Source organism: Phodopus roborovskii, unplaced genomic scaffold (genome assembly GCF_943737965.1).
Source record: "Phodopus roborovskii unplaced genomic scaffold, PHOROB, whole genome shotgun sequence".
Lineage (NCBI taxonomy): Eukaryota > Metazoa > Chordata > Mammalia > Rodentia > Cricetidae > Phodopus > Phodopus roborovskii.
In genome coordinates, this window is record NW_026126469.1 from 31,598,174 (window position 1) to 31,613,238 (window position 15,065).

Sequence of the window (15,065 nt, forward strand, 5' to 3'; positions counted from 1 at the left end):
TGTGGGTTTGTGTGTAATATGAAGGTACCTGTGAATCCAGAAGTGAGTGTTGGAGTCCTCTAGAGCTGGAGTTAACAGACAATTATGGGCTTCCTGATGGTAGATACTGGGAACCAGACACAGGTCCTCTGCAAGAGCAGCATATGCTCTTAACCACTGAGACATCTCTCTAGGCCCAGACTGACTGCTTTAAGGGAGTGAGCTAAGGCTGTCTCTGTGTGGATAGTAGGGATGCCTACATTTGAGGTCATACCTATTCACCCCAGAGTTCCTGGTGTACATATGAATATATGTCTGTAGTGTGTCTATCTTGAGAATCTTGGTCTTTCTAAGCTGTTTGTATTTTGTCTTCTGGGTTCTTCCATAAGTTATATTTTAAAATCTTCAGTTGCTACTGAGAGCTGCTGAGGCTAAGCTGTGTCCTGGGCCATGCACTTCTTAGTCCTGGATAAACAATAACTAGGAACAGCTTTTAGCATTGGTAGGAGATCAAATTACTGCAAATCTCCCCAAATTGGTTTTATGGTTTGAATGTGTTTTGTCCTTTGAGTGTTCCTGTCTTAGTCACCTAATCCTCAGTGGATGACATTGAGAGATAATGGGACTCCAAAGGGCGAGCCTAGTGGGGGGTGATTAGAGCTTTGAGATCTCATCCTCAGGAGAGATTGATGTTGTTGTAAGTAGGTTGTCATTAGTTTGACTCTGTGCTCCTGGCTGTCTGCCTTGCTGTTTGGTCACTCTGTCACATGATCTTGCATACAGTCTTCCCACTGGTATTTGGTATACCATGAAGCCCTTACAGAGCTGAGCAGAAAGTGGCACCATGCTTTTAGACCTATAGAATCATCAGATAAATATTTTCCCCCTCACAAATTATTCAGCCTCAAGTATTTTGTTATAGTAACCGAAGTGGGTTAATACAACTAGATGCATCTTTTAGATAGTTTTTTTTTTTTTTTATTGGCTACCTTTAGCATCACCTCAATTTTAAATGTGAGTTCTAATTGAACTTTGAACACACAGGCCAGAAAACATAATTCATGGTAACAGAACACATACCAATGATTGAGGACTAAGTCAGGATGATCAGGTATAGAAGGGGGAGGAATGACAGAAGATCAGGAGGAAATATTTGGGGTGCTGGATTGTATGTCTTCTCAAATACCTCAAAATTAATCAAATTATATACTTTATGCTACTTGTTGTGCATATGATGCTCATCAGTAGCATTATTATTTAAAAAGGAAATGTGTTATACTCATACCCAGCTGTTGAAATTAGTTTCAGAGCTGGTTGGTTTCCAGCCTGCGTGCTAAAATTAGTTTCATTATTTTAGTTACAACTTTAATATTTTCAGCCATAGCTTAGATTATGTAATTTGAAGGCATCTCCCCTTCATCAAAATTGACTTCAGATGACTCAACCTTTTCCAGAAATCAAAAGCATCATCAAGAAGCAAATATGTATGGCTACAAAGAAACACTACAAAGGCTCTCAGGGGGAATTAACTACTTAGAAGGGAGCCTGATGAATTTAGTAAGAATGGTCCAGATTTGTTTTAGAATTGTTGCATTGGTGGAAGGGAATAAGGGATGACCAGATTTATAGAGAGATCCTGGGGTCACCTCTCGTGGTTATCATTCTTCTCTCTCCCAGGGGAAAATTTACCTGAATTTTAAAGGGCCAGTCGAGGTCCTAGGCAGGTCCTGTCCTGCTGTATGCATAATTTACTCACCTGCAGATGTTGTGTGTTAATTTAAATCCTTTTTGCTATGTGATTGTTTTCTCCTGCAGTTTCTTAGGAAGCCATAGCCAAGACTCCATTCCGAGCCCATCTCTATTCCATACCTGGGGCTTCATGTCTGCTATGGAGGAGGACAAATAATTATGGGAGCAGCATGATTTTCTGATGAACAAATTAAGCCCAATATTTATTAGGAATAACTGCTTTCTCTTACAGTGGCTAATGAAACACTGCAGGGAGGATTCATGTTGTGTTTCCTGGATGATGGATGTGGCATGAGCCCTGGTAAGTTAATTATCTAGATACCTAACTGACTGCAGAAGGCAGCGGTCTGCAAACCCACAAAATAAACAAAAATAAATTGAACTATCTATTCCAAACAGAGATATGGAGCAATTAAGGCAAATAAATATATCTCGGACAACTTGTTTTGGATTTTTTTAGGTTTAAATATTCCAGCAGGCAAAATAAATTCTTTTTAACCATCTAAACCAAGACAGAAAATGACTATCCTATATAGTCAAAGCACATGAAAGACAGAGCATACTGATTGTAAGACAAAAGCACCTGGGAATGAACAGACCACAAACAGTAACTGAATAGACTCTGGCATCTTTATGTTGCTTCTCTTTTACCTATTAGTTGCAGGAGCCCTGAGGCAATTTCTAATGCCTTTAGGCTATTATTAATTTTTCTGCATAACCTTGAGAGAGAGGTTGTTTCTCCTTGATTTTTTTTTTAACAGTTTGTGGGTATTTTTCCTCCTCTTGTTCAAAGGGTTAGTTGCTTTGACTGAAAGTTCCCATCAGAGCAAATACACCCATAATGTATCTTAGGATTTATCTGTGTATATTTAAGGGTAGCCCCAGTCAATACATTGTGAGTGCACAGACTCCAGGCAATTGAACTGATGCTCCCTCTGATCCTGGCTGTGTGTTGCTTTGGCTCTAAACTGGACTTTTTATAATGCTTTAGGTGTCTTAAGCTAGGGTTCTGATCACTCTGCTTAGAAAATAGTGAAGTCGTTAAGGCAGACTGGTCAGTCACACACGTGAGGAAAGGGTGGCTATGGTCAGGAGACTGCAAACGTAAGTAAAGCAGTTAACTTCCCTTTAGTTTTGATGTCATCTCTTGCTCCCATTAGCCAATGGGCAAGCTTAGAAAATGCCCCACTGTTCCACTCAGCTCCCTGCTCTTGTTTTTCCTGGTCTCTTTTAATTAAAGTAGTGATTTTTCAGTATGAAGTGGTAAAGAGGCTGTAGGAAACCACAGTGAAGGTCTCTATGCATGTCTAACAAGAGTTGCAAGTTCATTTTCCTGCATTTGTAAGCAGCAGAATGCATGTTGTATGGTCTGAGCTCAAAGAAGAGAAAAGTCCCTCTTTCCCAATGGGTCATTTATAGGATGGATAAACCATAAAGAATCAAGTCTTCAAAAGGAAACCTCACAGTTGACACAGATGCTGTCCGTCTCTGAGGGATTCTCGACTTTTACATTGTGGTTCAGCAGTGTATATTCAGAAGGAGTTTTGAGTTGTGATCTTTGCTGGGGTTGGCAGTGTGTTCCAGGTTATCTCCTAGGGCCCTGGGCATTGCCAGCAGGCCCTAGCTCCTGGTATACCACTGATCACAGTGTCAATGAAGCATGCACTAGTGTATTCTTTGTGGCTAAGCTATGTTTATCAGCAAACAGGCATACTAAACACACATTGTTCTTTCTATATTTTTGACTTATCCTGGGTTTTTTGGTATATGTGTAACTCTCTAGTGGGAATCAGGGAACATCTGTACATAAGAGAAAAAAACACAGTATTGAAAGAATAATTCTTTTAAAATGGTTGTTTTATTAATTTATTTTTTACTGACTTACTTAGTAAACATATAAGATAGTGTGTACCTTAGTGATATTTCCATGCGTGGACATCATTGTGTATTTGTACTTTGCCTCCCCATCATCTTCAGTTATCCTCCTTCCTCTCTCCAGTTGGTCCTTTTCCTTCTGCTGTACTGTAATACACATGTGTATTTGCATGTGTTTAAATCTGGGTTCTACATATGAGAGAGAACAGAGACCAGGTGTACACCGTTAGTGTTGTGGTTGGTTTTTGTTAGCTTGACACGAACCTAGACATTAATTGCGAGAATGCCTCCATAACCTTGCTTGTAGATATTTCTGTAGGGTGTTTACTTGATTAAAGACTGAGTTTCCAGACCATTGGGAGTGGTGCCATCCATAGGCAGGTGGTCCTGGATGATAGAAGAAAGCAGGATGTGCTAGTCAGTAGCAAGCATTCCCTCAAGGCCTCTGCTACAGCTCCTTTCTCCAGGTTCCTGCCTTGAGTTCCAAAAGCTATGGACCTGTCCTAATGTCCTGTGGCATAGGTGAACCTCTGACAGCTGGACCCAATGCTAACATCAGATTATTCCTAACCATCTTAAGAACTCTTTATGGGTTACAGACGAAGCTCCAGACATCATTTACTTTGGGACATCCAAGAAACGGTCATCAACCTTGAAGTTCATTGGGCAGTATGGCAACGGGCTTAAGAGGTGAGAATTGTACCCCCTTAAGATGTAAATCATTTACTGATACTGTAGACAATATTGAAGCAATCTTACAAGTACACACAGCCAGCTGAAGTTTTATTTTTACCAAGCATCTAAACATGCTTTGGAATCTTTATATCCATAGCTGATCAGATCTTTACAACATTAAAAAGCTGCTTCTCATGTATAGTAAGTCGGGTCTCTCACGGGCACCCCAAAGCAGTTAAGTGTCAATGCATCTTTACATATGTTCTATTGGATGTTTGAGTCTTGGTGTAGTAGCTCTCTTTAGTTTGTCTCCATGTAAGTAAGACATGTGTAGTTCCTTCCAGGGCCCAGGAGTTGTTCTTTTAAGCCTTAGCTGGAACTTCTCGGGCAGTTCTAGCTCTAGCAAAAGGGTCAGGCTTTATCTGCTCAAATTCATCTGCATTACTTTGAGAAGTAACACAATACTTGTGCACTCCTGGGGATGAGTCAAGCAGATGGGTTATGGAAAAGAACAACCTGTTACCATAAACAAAATCATGGCCCTTGTTTCTTCTTTACTGGTGTGTGTATGTAAATCACTGTGTTTTTGTCTTTTAATATAGCGGATCCATGAGGATTGGCAAGGACTTTATTCTTTTCACAAAGAAGGAAGAGACCATGACCTGTCTGTTCTTTTCTCAGACTTTCTGTGAAAAAGAAGGTCTCACTGAGGTAAGAGATGGGGCTTTCTTTTCATTTCCATGGCAACAGTGCAGTTTTCATTTACCTTCTCATAAGGCGAATGCTGCTATAACTCCCTCGCAGATTATGACTTAGAAATCTGGGCATATGTTTGAGGAATGGACAGAAGGTGTCTGTGCACTCCGGGGTCACTGGAGGGCTTTTTGGAGAACTTAATTTTGTTCTCCTTGTACCCAAATTTCTCAGAATAAGAAGCTGTTTTTTGGCACAGTAATGTTTCTTGGAGAAACCTCCTGAGACCTTGCTGCCGTTTCTGTCACACACAGTTTATCACTTTTTAAATAAATAGACTGTTTTAGTCAAAGGCTTAGACCACATTCTGTAAAGGAACTAAATGCAAGATAGACTCAAGTTGCTAATTCTAGTGACCGCATTCTTCAACTCCCTTAGCTGAACCTCAGACACTTTATTTGAGTTCTGTTTTGAATGTCAATTGTAAGTCAATGCACCATATGCATATTAACAAATAGCTATGTAACCTAGGGAAGGAAAAAAAATAGTGCAACAGCTGAAGACCCTGTCACTATTTAGACAGTTTCAGCCTCATCATAAGAAACGTCAGACACATAAATTGGTTAAACAAAACTGGAGCGTTGTAGAAGAATCCTGCTCAGTGAGTATGTATGGCTGCTAGTAGCAAAATGTCAAAAAGCAGCGGTGTGGATGGAGGGAGAGAGTAGAGTCTCGAGTGGCCAGTGAAGATTTTATGGTGCATCTGAGTAGTCTGGTCTGGAGATGGGTGTGGGGTCTGAACAGTGTGTGGCATTGTAAATGTGCAGCTTGGGTTGGGTGTGGACCACAGCAACAGCCTTTAGGCAAAGAGGACTTTACACACACCCACCCACACCCATTCCTTTAGCATTTGCACATTCACAAAGGCTCTCTCTTGCAGGTGCATGTGTTGTTTTGATATTTACCTACAGATACTCTAAGGTGCCTCATTGTTTCGCCACCACGTGGGTATTTAGGCATTCTCTATGACCCTCCTACTGTACAAGAGGATTTAAATAATTTCTTTTCTGTATTTTTGCACACAGACACAGTTCCAAAGTGCTCTGTCAAAAATCAGGCTCTGCCTGTGTTCAGGCTTTACATTCCAAGGTCACATCATGTCACCTTTTTCTTTGATGTCACACCACAAATGCTTTTCTCTGATGCACTTTTTGTCTTATTTAGAATGAACAATTACTCAGGGTTGCATTTGCTTACTGCTGTCACTAATAATGTGCTCAGTTTTCCATGTTTGTATCACTTGGCTAACCCTAGCTTCAGACTGGAGCCATAGCTCCATGTTCCCCAGTAAACCCTGCTCTGGAGGCCTCCCCTTGCTGTGTCTTGTACCTGTGCCTGCCGCAGTTGGCATTCAGTTACAGTGCTGGGATCTGCCATGCCTTCATCCCATGTGTCAGTCCTCTGACCCTCTCCTGTGTCAGCTCTTAGATCCTAAATCTCTCTCTCTCCCTGTCTCTCTGTCTCTGTCTCTCTCTGTCTCTATCTCTGCCTCTCTCTCTCTCTTTCTCTCTCTCTCTCTCTCTCTCTCTCTCTCTCTCTCTCTCTGTGTGTGTGTGTGATGCTGTCTCTTGGTGTAACACTCTATACTTGGGTACTGAACCAGAGAGCAATGGAGACTCTCTATTCGCTAACATCTTCCCACACTACTTTCATGCTTGGTAATAGTTTGGCTTGGTGTCATTTCTGAGCTAGACCCCAGCCTTCAAGGTTAGGAAGGCACTGCTCTGTTGCCAGGTTTCTAGTATAGTGACTGAAAAATCTGAAGCCACTTACCTTTGTGGTCTTAAATGGGATTATTCTTTTTTCTTTTTCTTCTTCCCACGGAGAGAACCTTCTTTATCTCTACTTCAGATTTCGGTGTTTTCTGTGGATGGTTTATTTGCAGCCATTGAGCTGGGCACAGTAGCATGTGTCCATTCTGGAACCTCACATGCTTCATTCAGTTCTGAGCTGTTCCCTTCAAACTGGAGATTTTTTTTTTCCAATTCAGATTCCCTTTTGTCTCCTCCTACAGCTCCTGTTTTCAATATAGACTTGTGAATTAAAATCTTTTTTCTACTTTGCTCCTACGTTTTCTGTCTTCATATTTTTGCTTTGTTTTCTGGGAGGTTCTCAGTATTCTTATCTTCTAATTCTTTTATGTCATTTTTCTCTATAATTATATTCTTAATTTCCAAGAAGTGCTTCTTATTTGTTCATTGTTTCCTTCTAAAAAATGATCCAGTTTTTCTTTCCAGGGCACAATACTTTCTCTTATAACTGTAAAAATTTTTACTTAGGTCATTTGAATTATTTTCAAGATCTTTTGTTTTTATACACATTGGAGAATGAATCCAGGGCCTCAGACATTTTAGGCAAATGCTCTTATCACTGAGATACACCCTCAGCTTAATTTAAAAAATTAATTAATTTATTTGACATTCTGACCACATTTTCCCTTGCTCCTCTCCTTCTATGATCCTCCTCCCCAATATACTCCTTCTTTCTGTTAAAAAAGGAGCAGGTCTCCCATGGGTATCAACAAAGCAGTAAGTTGCAGTAAGTGTAAGCACCTCCCCTAATATTTAGGCTGGGCAAGGCAATCCGGGGTGAGGAGTAGGTTTCCAAGAGCCAGCCAAAACATTAGGGGCATCCCATACTCTGTTAGGAGTCCCACAAGTAGGTCAAGCTACACAGCTGTCACATATATGCAGGGAACCTCAGTTGGGACAGTCCCTGTGATCCCATGTGAGCCACATTAGTTGTTTCTGTTGGTTGGTTTTCTTGTGATGTCCTTGACCCCTCTGGCCCCTGCAATCCTTCCTTTCTCTCTTCAGCAGGATTCCTCAGCTCAGCCTAATGTTTGGCTGGGAGTCTCTGCCTCTGTTTCCATCAGTTACTGGATGAAGGTTTTCTGATGACAGTTAGGATAGTCACTGATCTGGTCACAGGACATGTAGCCACTGTTGCTAGGAGTCTTGGCTGGTGTTATCCTTGTAGATTTGTGGGAGTTTCCCTTGCATCAGGGTTCTACCTGACCCTGAAATGCCCCCGTTTGCAGTCATCTCTTTCAGTACTCTCCTCTTCCATCCGCCCTCAACCTAATCCCTCATGTTTTCATTCCCACACACTCCTAGTTCACCCAGGAGATTTCTTCTATTTCCCCTTCCCAGGGAAGTCATGTCTTCCCACATTGGGACTTCCTTGTTACCTAGCCTCTCTAGGTCTGTGGATTGTAGCCTGGTTACCCTCTACAGCTAAAATTCATTTATGAATGAGTACATGCCATGTTTATCTTTCTGGATTCATCTTCAGCTTAATTTAAAAAAATATTTTGACATAGGATCTCATTAAGCTGCCAAGATAAGCTTTGAACCTTCCTGCTTCTTCCCGAGTAGAGGGTTTATAGGTATTTACCACCAAGCTCACCTAACTCTGAAGAGTTTAACAATGTTTTTTCTCCTTGACGTTTTTTATCTTCCTCAGATGGCTTCTGTTTCCACAGAATTTTTTAAACCTGGTTTCTATTGATTACATCAGAAGCTTTAAAAGAAGCTTTTATTTACTCTTTGAGAGTTTGATTATATTTATTCCCCTCATCTAAGCTCCTCCCAGATCCTCCCCCTACCTCCTTGCCCACCCAACTTTATTTTCCCTGTCATATCAAGGGATTTTTATGCTTATTAATCTTGAATACTTGGTGAGTGCTGTAATCTTACTGGCTGTTTTATTGGGGAACTCTGCTTATTTTCATGTGTGCGTGTGAGTCTGTCTGTCTTTGTTTTGACCTTTTGTCAAAACCTTTTGGCATGTGTGTGGATGTCAAGGACAACTTGTAGTAATTGGATCTTCCTTCCACCATGTGTATCATTCCAGGGATTGAACTCAACACTTGGTGGCAAATGCTTTTACACACTGAACCATTGCATCAGCCCTGACAAAGGAAACTTTAAAGGAGCCCGAGTCTACATATTCACTGTCTGTGTCTTCCTTATACATTTAAGCTTCAGAACAAAAACTTTTAACTGTGTTTGTAATTTGGAAGAATAGAATAATTTGGGATAAAACAAAGAATTTTTTTTTTGTGTGTGTTTCACAATAAATTGATTTTTTTTAAAACAAAACAAAACAGGTTGTAGTTCCAATACCTTCATGGACAACAAGATCAAGAAAGAGTATCACAGATGACCCCCAGAAGTTCTTCACAGAATTGTCCATCATTTATAAATACTCACCTTTTAAAACTGAAGCGGAATTGATGCAACAATTTGATATGATCTATGGGAGATGCGGTAAGGTCATCAAAAGTAAACATTTTATGGAGGCATTTTTTTTTATAATGTTTTGCATCAGTGATCTCAAGTGCAGTTTCGCATGGGGTTCACCATTCATGTGAGTTACTGTAAATCCTTGGCACAAGGAGAAAGATTCAGGCTTGAGCTTCTGAATGAGCAGCAGGTGCCAAAGATTTGCCTGCAGGGATCCTCGGCCCTGGACTTCATAGCAGAGTTAGTCCTCAATTGCAGGTTCTCAGTCTGTGTGATGCTGCTACTTTGTTAAGAGAGTTACCAAGGGATGCAGTAATGCCCCCGTGTCTGGGGAGTAAGCAGTGCTCCATCAACATCCTTCTCCCAGATGGACAGATCTCCACATGGACAGATCTTCCCTCTTTTCCTGCAGCTTCCATTGCCATCTTAGTGTCTATACCACACTAGCTATGGGAATTGCCTTCTCTAGACATCCCCCATTTATGTCTCTTGAAACACAGACTACTTTGCTCTAGAGGAAGCTAAGCATGTCCTGCTCTTAGCAACCTTTTGATTATTATATTTGCAGCAATATTTTGGTAATTTCATTTTGAGCTTGGCCTGCTTTATCCCTGAGATACCTTCTATAATAACCTGTGGGTTTGTATTTTGAAAATATTGATTCTTTTCCTCTGTCATTGAGAAAAAATAGTGGCATAGATTAGTACTTATATGTTAATATAAATATCATAATCTTAATTTTTAGGGTAGACTCTGAAGTAAGAGTTTCATGGTATCTTAAGATGTGTCCTTACACTTTCTTCTCATCTCTACTCCAGCTGGTCCCTTGCCTTTTCCGAGTTAGCTCCCACTTCTGATTTCCTATTAGACTCCTCTACACTCTCTGCTTTCTCCCCTCCCTTGAGATTCTTCCTCCCTTGTCATGATTTTCTTTTTAAGCTTGTGATCCCTCCATATCCATAAATACTTGTACACACATACAGATGTATAATGTTAAATCTAGGTTCTACAAATGAGGGAAAATGAGCAAAATTTATGTATCTTAATGACTATTACCTTCTAATTGTGTAGTACTCATACAAATAATAATAAAGTGGTTTTTATTTTTGCTTATTTTATTATGCTTATGAGTTCCATTTGGAAGATAACAAAAATGTTAATTTTGTTAGTTTCATATGTTTGTACATGGTATTGTGATCATCTTCATTCCCACATTGCCATCTTTTGTCCCCCTCTTACTCTGATGGGCTCCCTTCCTTCTTCTGGCTAGTCCCCTCCCATTTGTATGCCTTTGTGTGTGAGTACAGGTCTTAGACGGATATATAAACACACACACACACACACACACACAGAGAGACAGAGGGGGGGTACCTGAGGTTACCACACTGTTCAGTTGTCGATCCAATATTTAGGTCAGTGTTCTCATTTTGACTACAGAGTTCTTGTTATTAGCCCCTATGCTGTTCTCTCTACCAAAAGAAGTATAATTAGTTTCCCTTTTTAATTTCTCTGAAAAATCACATTTGTCTTCATATCATAATTAATTTTGTCAATAGTTTGGACATTTGTAGTTAACCATGCCTTGGAGCAAGAGTCAGCGAGTCATAGCCACAGTCCAACTCTGATGTTCTGCGTTTATTTGTTTATTTATTTGTTTTGAAACAAAAACAGAAATCATCCATATCAAAGTTGGACAAGACAAACCAAAAGAAAAATAAAAGGGCCCCAAGAGAAGGCTCAAGAATCAGCAATCCACTCACTTAAACATTCAGGAGTTCCATAAAAGTGTGACCCTGAAAGCGATAGTATATGTGTGGATGGCCTGATGCAGACCCATGTGAGCCCTGTGCATGGCGCCTCAGTCCTGTGAGTTCCTGTGTGCTTTGCTCAGTTGTTTTAGAGGGCCCTGTTCTCCTGATGTTGTTGATACCTAGCTTTAATCTATGATGGTCAGATAGGATGCAAGGAGACATTTTAGTTTTCTTGTTATTTGTTGAGACTTGATTTGTGTCCAAGTATGTGGTCAATTTTGGAGAAAGTTCCATGAGGTATTGAGAAGAAGGTATATATATATTTTCATGTTTGAAGGTAATGTTCTATAAATATCTGTTAAGTCTGTTTGGTTTATAATGTTTGTATCTCTATTATTTCTCTAGTTAGCTTTTGTCCAGATGACCTGCCTATTGTTGAGCATGGGGTATCGAAATCTCCCACTATAAATAAGGTCAATGTGTGATTTATGCTATAAAAGTGCATCTTTTACAAATGTGGTTTCCCTTGTGTTTGGGGCATAGATGTTAAGAATTGAAATGACCTGGTGGATTCCCCCCCCCTTTGATGAATATGTAGTGTCCTTCCCTATCTCTTCTGATTAATTTTGGTTTGAAGTTTATTTTGTGAAATATTAAAACAGCTACATCACTTTGTTTCTTAGGTAAATTTGTTTGGAATATATTTTTTTCCAGCCATTTACCCTGAGGTAATGTTTATTTTTGATGTTGAAGTATGTTTATTGAATGCAGCAAAAGCAATGGGTGTCTTTTTATTGGTGAAATGAGACCATTAATGATTATCGATTCCTGTTGTTTTATTGTTGTTGTTGTTATTGGTGGTGGTGTGTGCTTCTCTTCCTTTGATTTTGATGATATGGGATTTTTTATTCCCTGTGTTTTCATGGTTGTTGTTAGTCTACTTAGGTTAGAGTTTCCCCCCAGCACTTTCTATAGGGCTAAATTTATAGATAAATATTGCTTAAATTTGATTTTATCATGGAATATTTTGTTGAGAGTTTTATAGGGTGTAGTAATCTGGTCTGGAATCTGTTATCTCTTAGGGTCTGCAGCACATCTCATCTGTCCAGGCTTTTGGAATCGTTGTTGAGAAGTCAGATGAAATTCTAATAGGTGCCTTTATATGTTACTTGGTCTTTTTACTTTGCAGCTTTAAATATTCTTCCTTTGCTGTATGCATTCAGTGTTTTGATCATTATGTGGCAAGGAGAATTTCATTTCTGGCCCAATCTACTAGGTATTCTGTATGTTTCTTGTGCCTTTATGAGCATATAAGTTAGGAGATTTTTTTTTCTCCCTCTTATTTTTAGATTTGGTTTTTTCTGGATATTTTGTCTGAGGAAATTTTTAGATTTAACATTTTCTTTGATCAGTGGGACCGTTTTTTCTATCGTATCTTCCAACACCTGAGATTCTTTCTTCCACCTCTTGTAATCTGTTGGTGAAGCTTGCCTCTGTAGTTTTGTTCAAATTCCCAAATCTTTCATTTTCAGCCTTCTCTCAGTTTGCATTTTCTTCATTGATTCATGGTACTTATATCTTCAGGTCATGAACAATTTTATTCATTTCTTTCCACTGTTTATGTTTTCCTCAAGGGATTTATTCATTTCCTCACACCATATGTGGTTTCCAGGATTTCTTGAGGGATTTATTACATTCCTCTTTACAGGCCTCCGTCATATTCATGTAGGCTGCTTTTAGGTTTTTTTTCTTGGACTTCAGCTGTGTGAGAATAATCAGTGTCTACTGTGGTAGGATGGCTGGACTCCGGGGAGACTTACTATCCTGTTACTGATTGTATGATTTATGCTGTCATCTAGGCTTCTGGAATTGGGATGGTAGTAGATCTGGTGGTTGGTACCTGGTTTTGTCTCTGTTGGGTATATTTTGTTCCTTGGTTTCTGCTTCCTTCTTGGACTTTAGGAGAGTATGGTACTATCTGGAAGGAAATTTCCTATGGATCTATTTCTCTGTTCAGGTGGCACATTCCCAAGGTTTTCCTGCCAGTGTTGGAGGCTGGGATACTGGGATAATTTGGAGGAGGGAAAGTTTAGAGAGAAGGTCTTTGTGGTCCCTTAGGGATGGGGTCAGAGAGGAACGGGAGACGCAGCAGGTTTTCTACTACAGAGCTGGGGGATTGCATTTAGAGGAGCAGAAGTAGAGGTTTGGATCTCTTCTCAACCTACTTGTTGCCTGGCAGGACTGGCTCTTGGGTGAGCAGGGGCTGCCTGCTGAGGTTGGATGCTGGGACAGAGCAGTGACTGGGTGGAGGAGGTTAGAAGGGGAAGGTCTGTGGGTTTCACAGGAGATGGGAGTGAGGAAAGCGGGCAGGGAAGGCCACAGGTGCTCTGCTGCAGAGCTGGGCGTGAGACTGGGGTGGGGTTGGATCTGGGGGAACAGAGGGAGAAGAGAAGACCTGCAGGTAACCTACCTGTTTTTTTCTATGCTCTGTTCTTACAAATACATTTTATTGGAACATAACTGCATACATTCCTTTATGGCTTCTCTCTAGCTGTTTTCATGGTAAAGTGACCAAGTTTAGTTGTGAGTAGCTATGACAGCAGAAGTATGAACTGCAAAACCTAAAATATTTACTGATTGCTTTTTTTTTTTTAAACAGAATAGTTTGTCAGTGGCAGCTCTAGAATCCAAAGCAATATTTAGTACTATGTTTTAAACTAATTTTTCTTATATGCATTGGATTCAGTTTCACCAATGAGAGCTTCACCTATGTTAGAATCTTGGCTCAGGATCTTAGCAACTGTCATGATGCAAATTATGAAAGGTCTGCCAAAGTTTGAGAGACTGATAGTGGATTGAATAGTATTAAGAGTAGCATATTGTGGAAATGCAGCCATCTCGGACAGAGAATGTAATTTTCCATAAGGCATAGCTTGCATTTTACCCAAATCAAAAACAGGGAAATTTGCTCTAGAGTGGACTGAGTTCTACAGATGAAGTGATTAGAAATGCCTAGAATTTAGTGCACTTGAAGTACTGACAAGTCAATATTTCCTTTTTTTTTTTTTTTTTTTTTTTTTTAATCTTCCAGGAACTTTGCTGGTTATTTATAACTTGAAGCTTCTGCTTAGTGGAGAACCAGAGTTGGATGTTAAAACTGACAAAGAAGATATACTGGTGGCCGAGGCTGTGGATGAGTGAGTAATATATGCGTGTCTGAAGAGTGTCATTCCAGTGGTTTGGGCTGGAGCTGGCAGCACTGCATCTAACTGCAGGCCTCAGGCCCTAGCATGACCACAGTGGCAATTCATTTTATATCAAGTACAAAAGGAAAATAGTCAAGACTGGTGGTTCCCAAACCATACTTGAACCTCCCAATGACCTGGGCAGCTTCTTAAGTTCATGACCTTAGGCTGCATAAAGACTGTCATATTCAGACTCTGGATAGCAGGGCTGGAAAATAACACATTCCAGATGTTCCTCAGGTAACATGGAATGCTAGAACATTTGGGGATCATCAGATAAGACTTACGAAGCTCCTTAATACTATACCCCTGTTTCACATATATCAAAGTAAATATCAGAGTTCATTGTCGCCACAAATCAGCAAGGATGGGTAGATATTAGGGGGACTGCAAATAGAGTAGGGAGCAAAAAAAGAATATAACCCAAAATGAAAAGAATATGATGAGAAGGCAATTGAGAATTTGTCTGCCCAAGATGGCCTTTGCACAAACAAAATCAATTAGTGTAATCATTCTTGCCCACTAAGGAACCAATGTAAACAGAATGAGAGGGTATCGAGAGAAGGTATGTGTGGAAAAGAAGGTACGTGTGGAAAGGAAAAGTTCTAAGAGAGCAACGTTGCTCTGAAGTAACTTACCAAGGCTTGCTAACTGGGTTGTGAAACTTCTCAGTGTCAGACTTAAGACTAGGAAGGACTTGGAAAGCAACTCAAGGGACTGGAGAGTTGGCTCTGTGGTTAAGAGGTCTTGCTGCTCTTCCAGAGGACTTGAGTTTATTTCCCTGAATCTGA

The 15,065-nt window shown here is 40.1% G+C and overlaps 1 protein-coding gene across 1 annotated transcript in view; it reads left to right on the plus strand.

Moving 5' to 3' along the window:
• The window catches only part of Morc1 (MORC family CW-type zinc finger 1), a 145,210-nt gene that overhangs the window by 12,081 nt on the left and 118,064 nt on the right, over window positions 1–15,065 (plus strand). Inside the window, exons 4-8 of the mRNA XM_051190942.1 lie at window positions 1,961–2,029; window positions 4,203–4,293; window positions 4,881–4,989; window positions 9,143–9,302; window positions 14,121–14,226. Coding sequence (XP_051046899.1) covers window positions 1,961–2,029; window positions 4,203–4,293; window positions 4,881–4,989; window positions 9,143–9,302; window positions 14,121–14,226 — 535 coding nt within the window. The remainder of the gene's footprint in view (window positions 1–1,960; window positions 2,030–4,202; window positions 4,294–4,880; window positions 4,990–9,142; window positions 9,303–14,120; window positions 14,227–15,065) is intronic.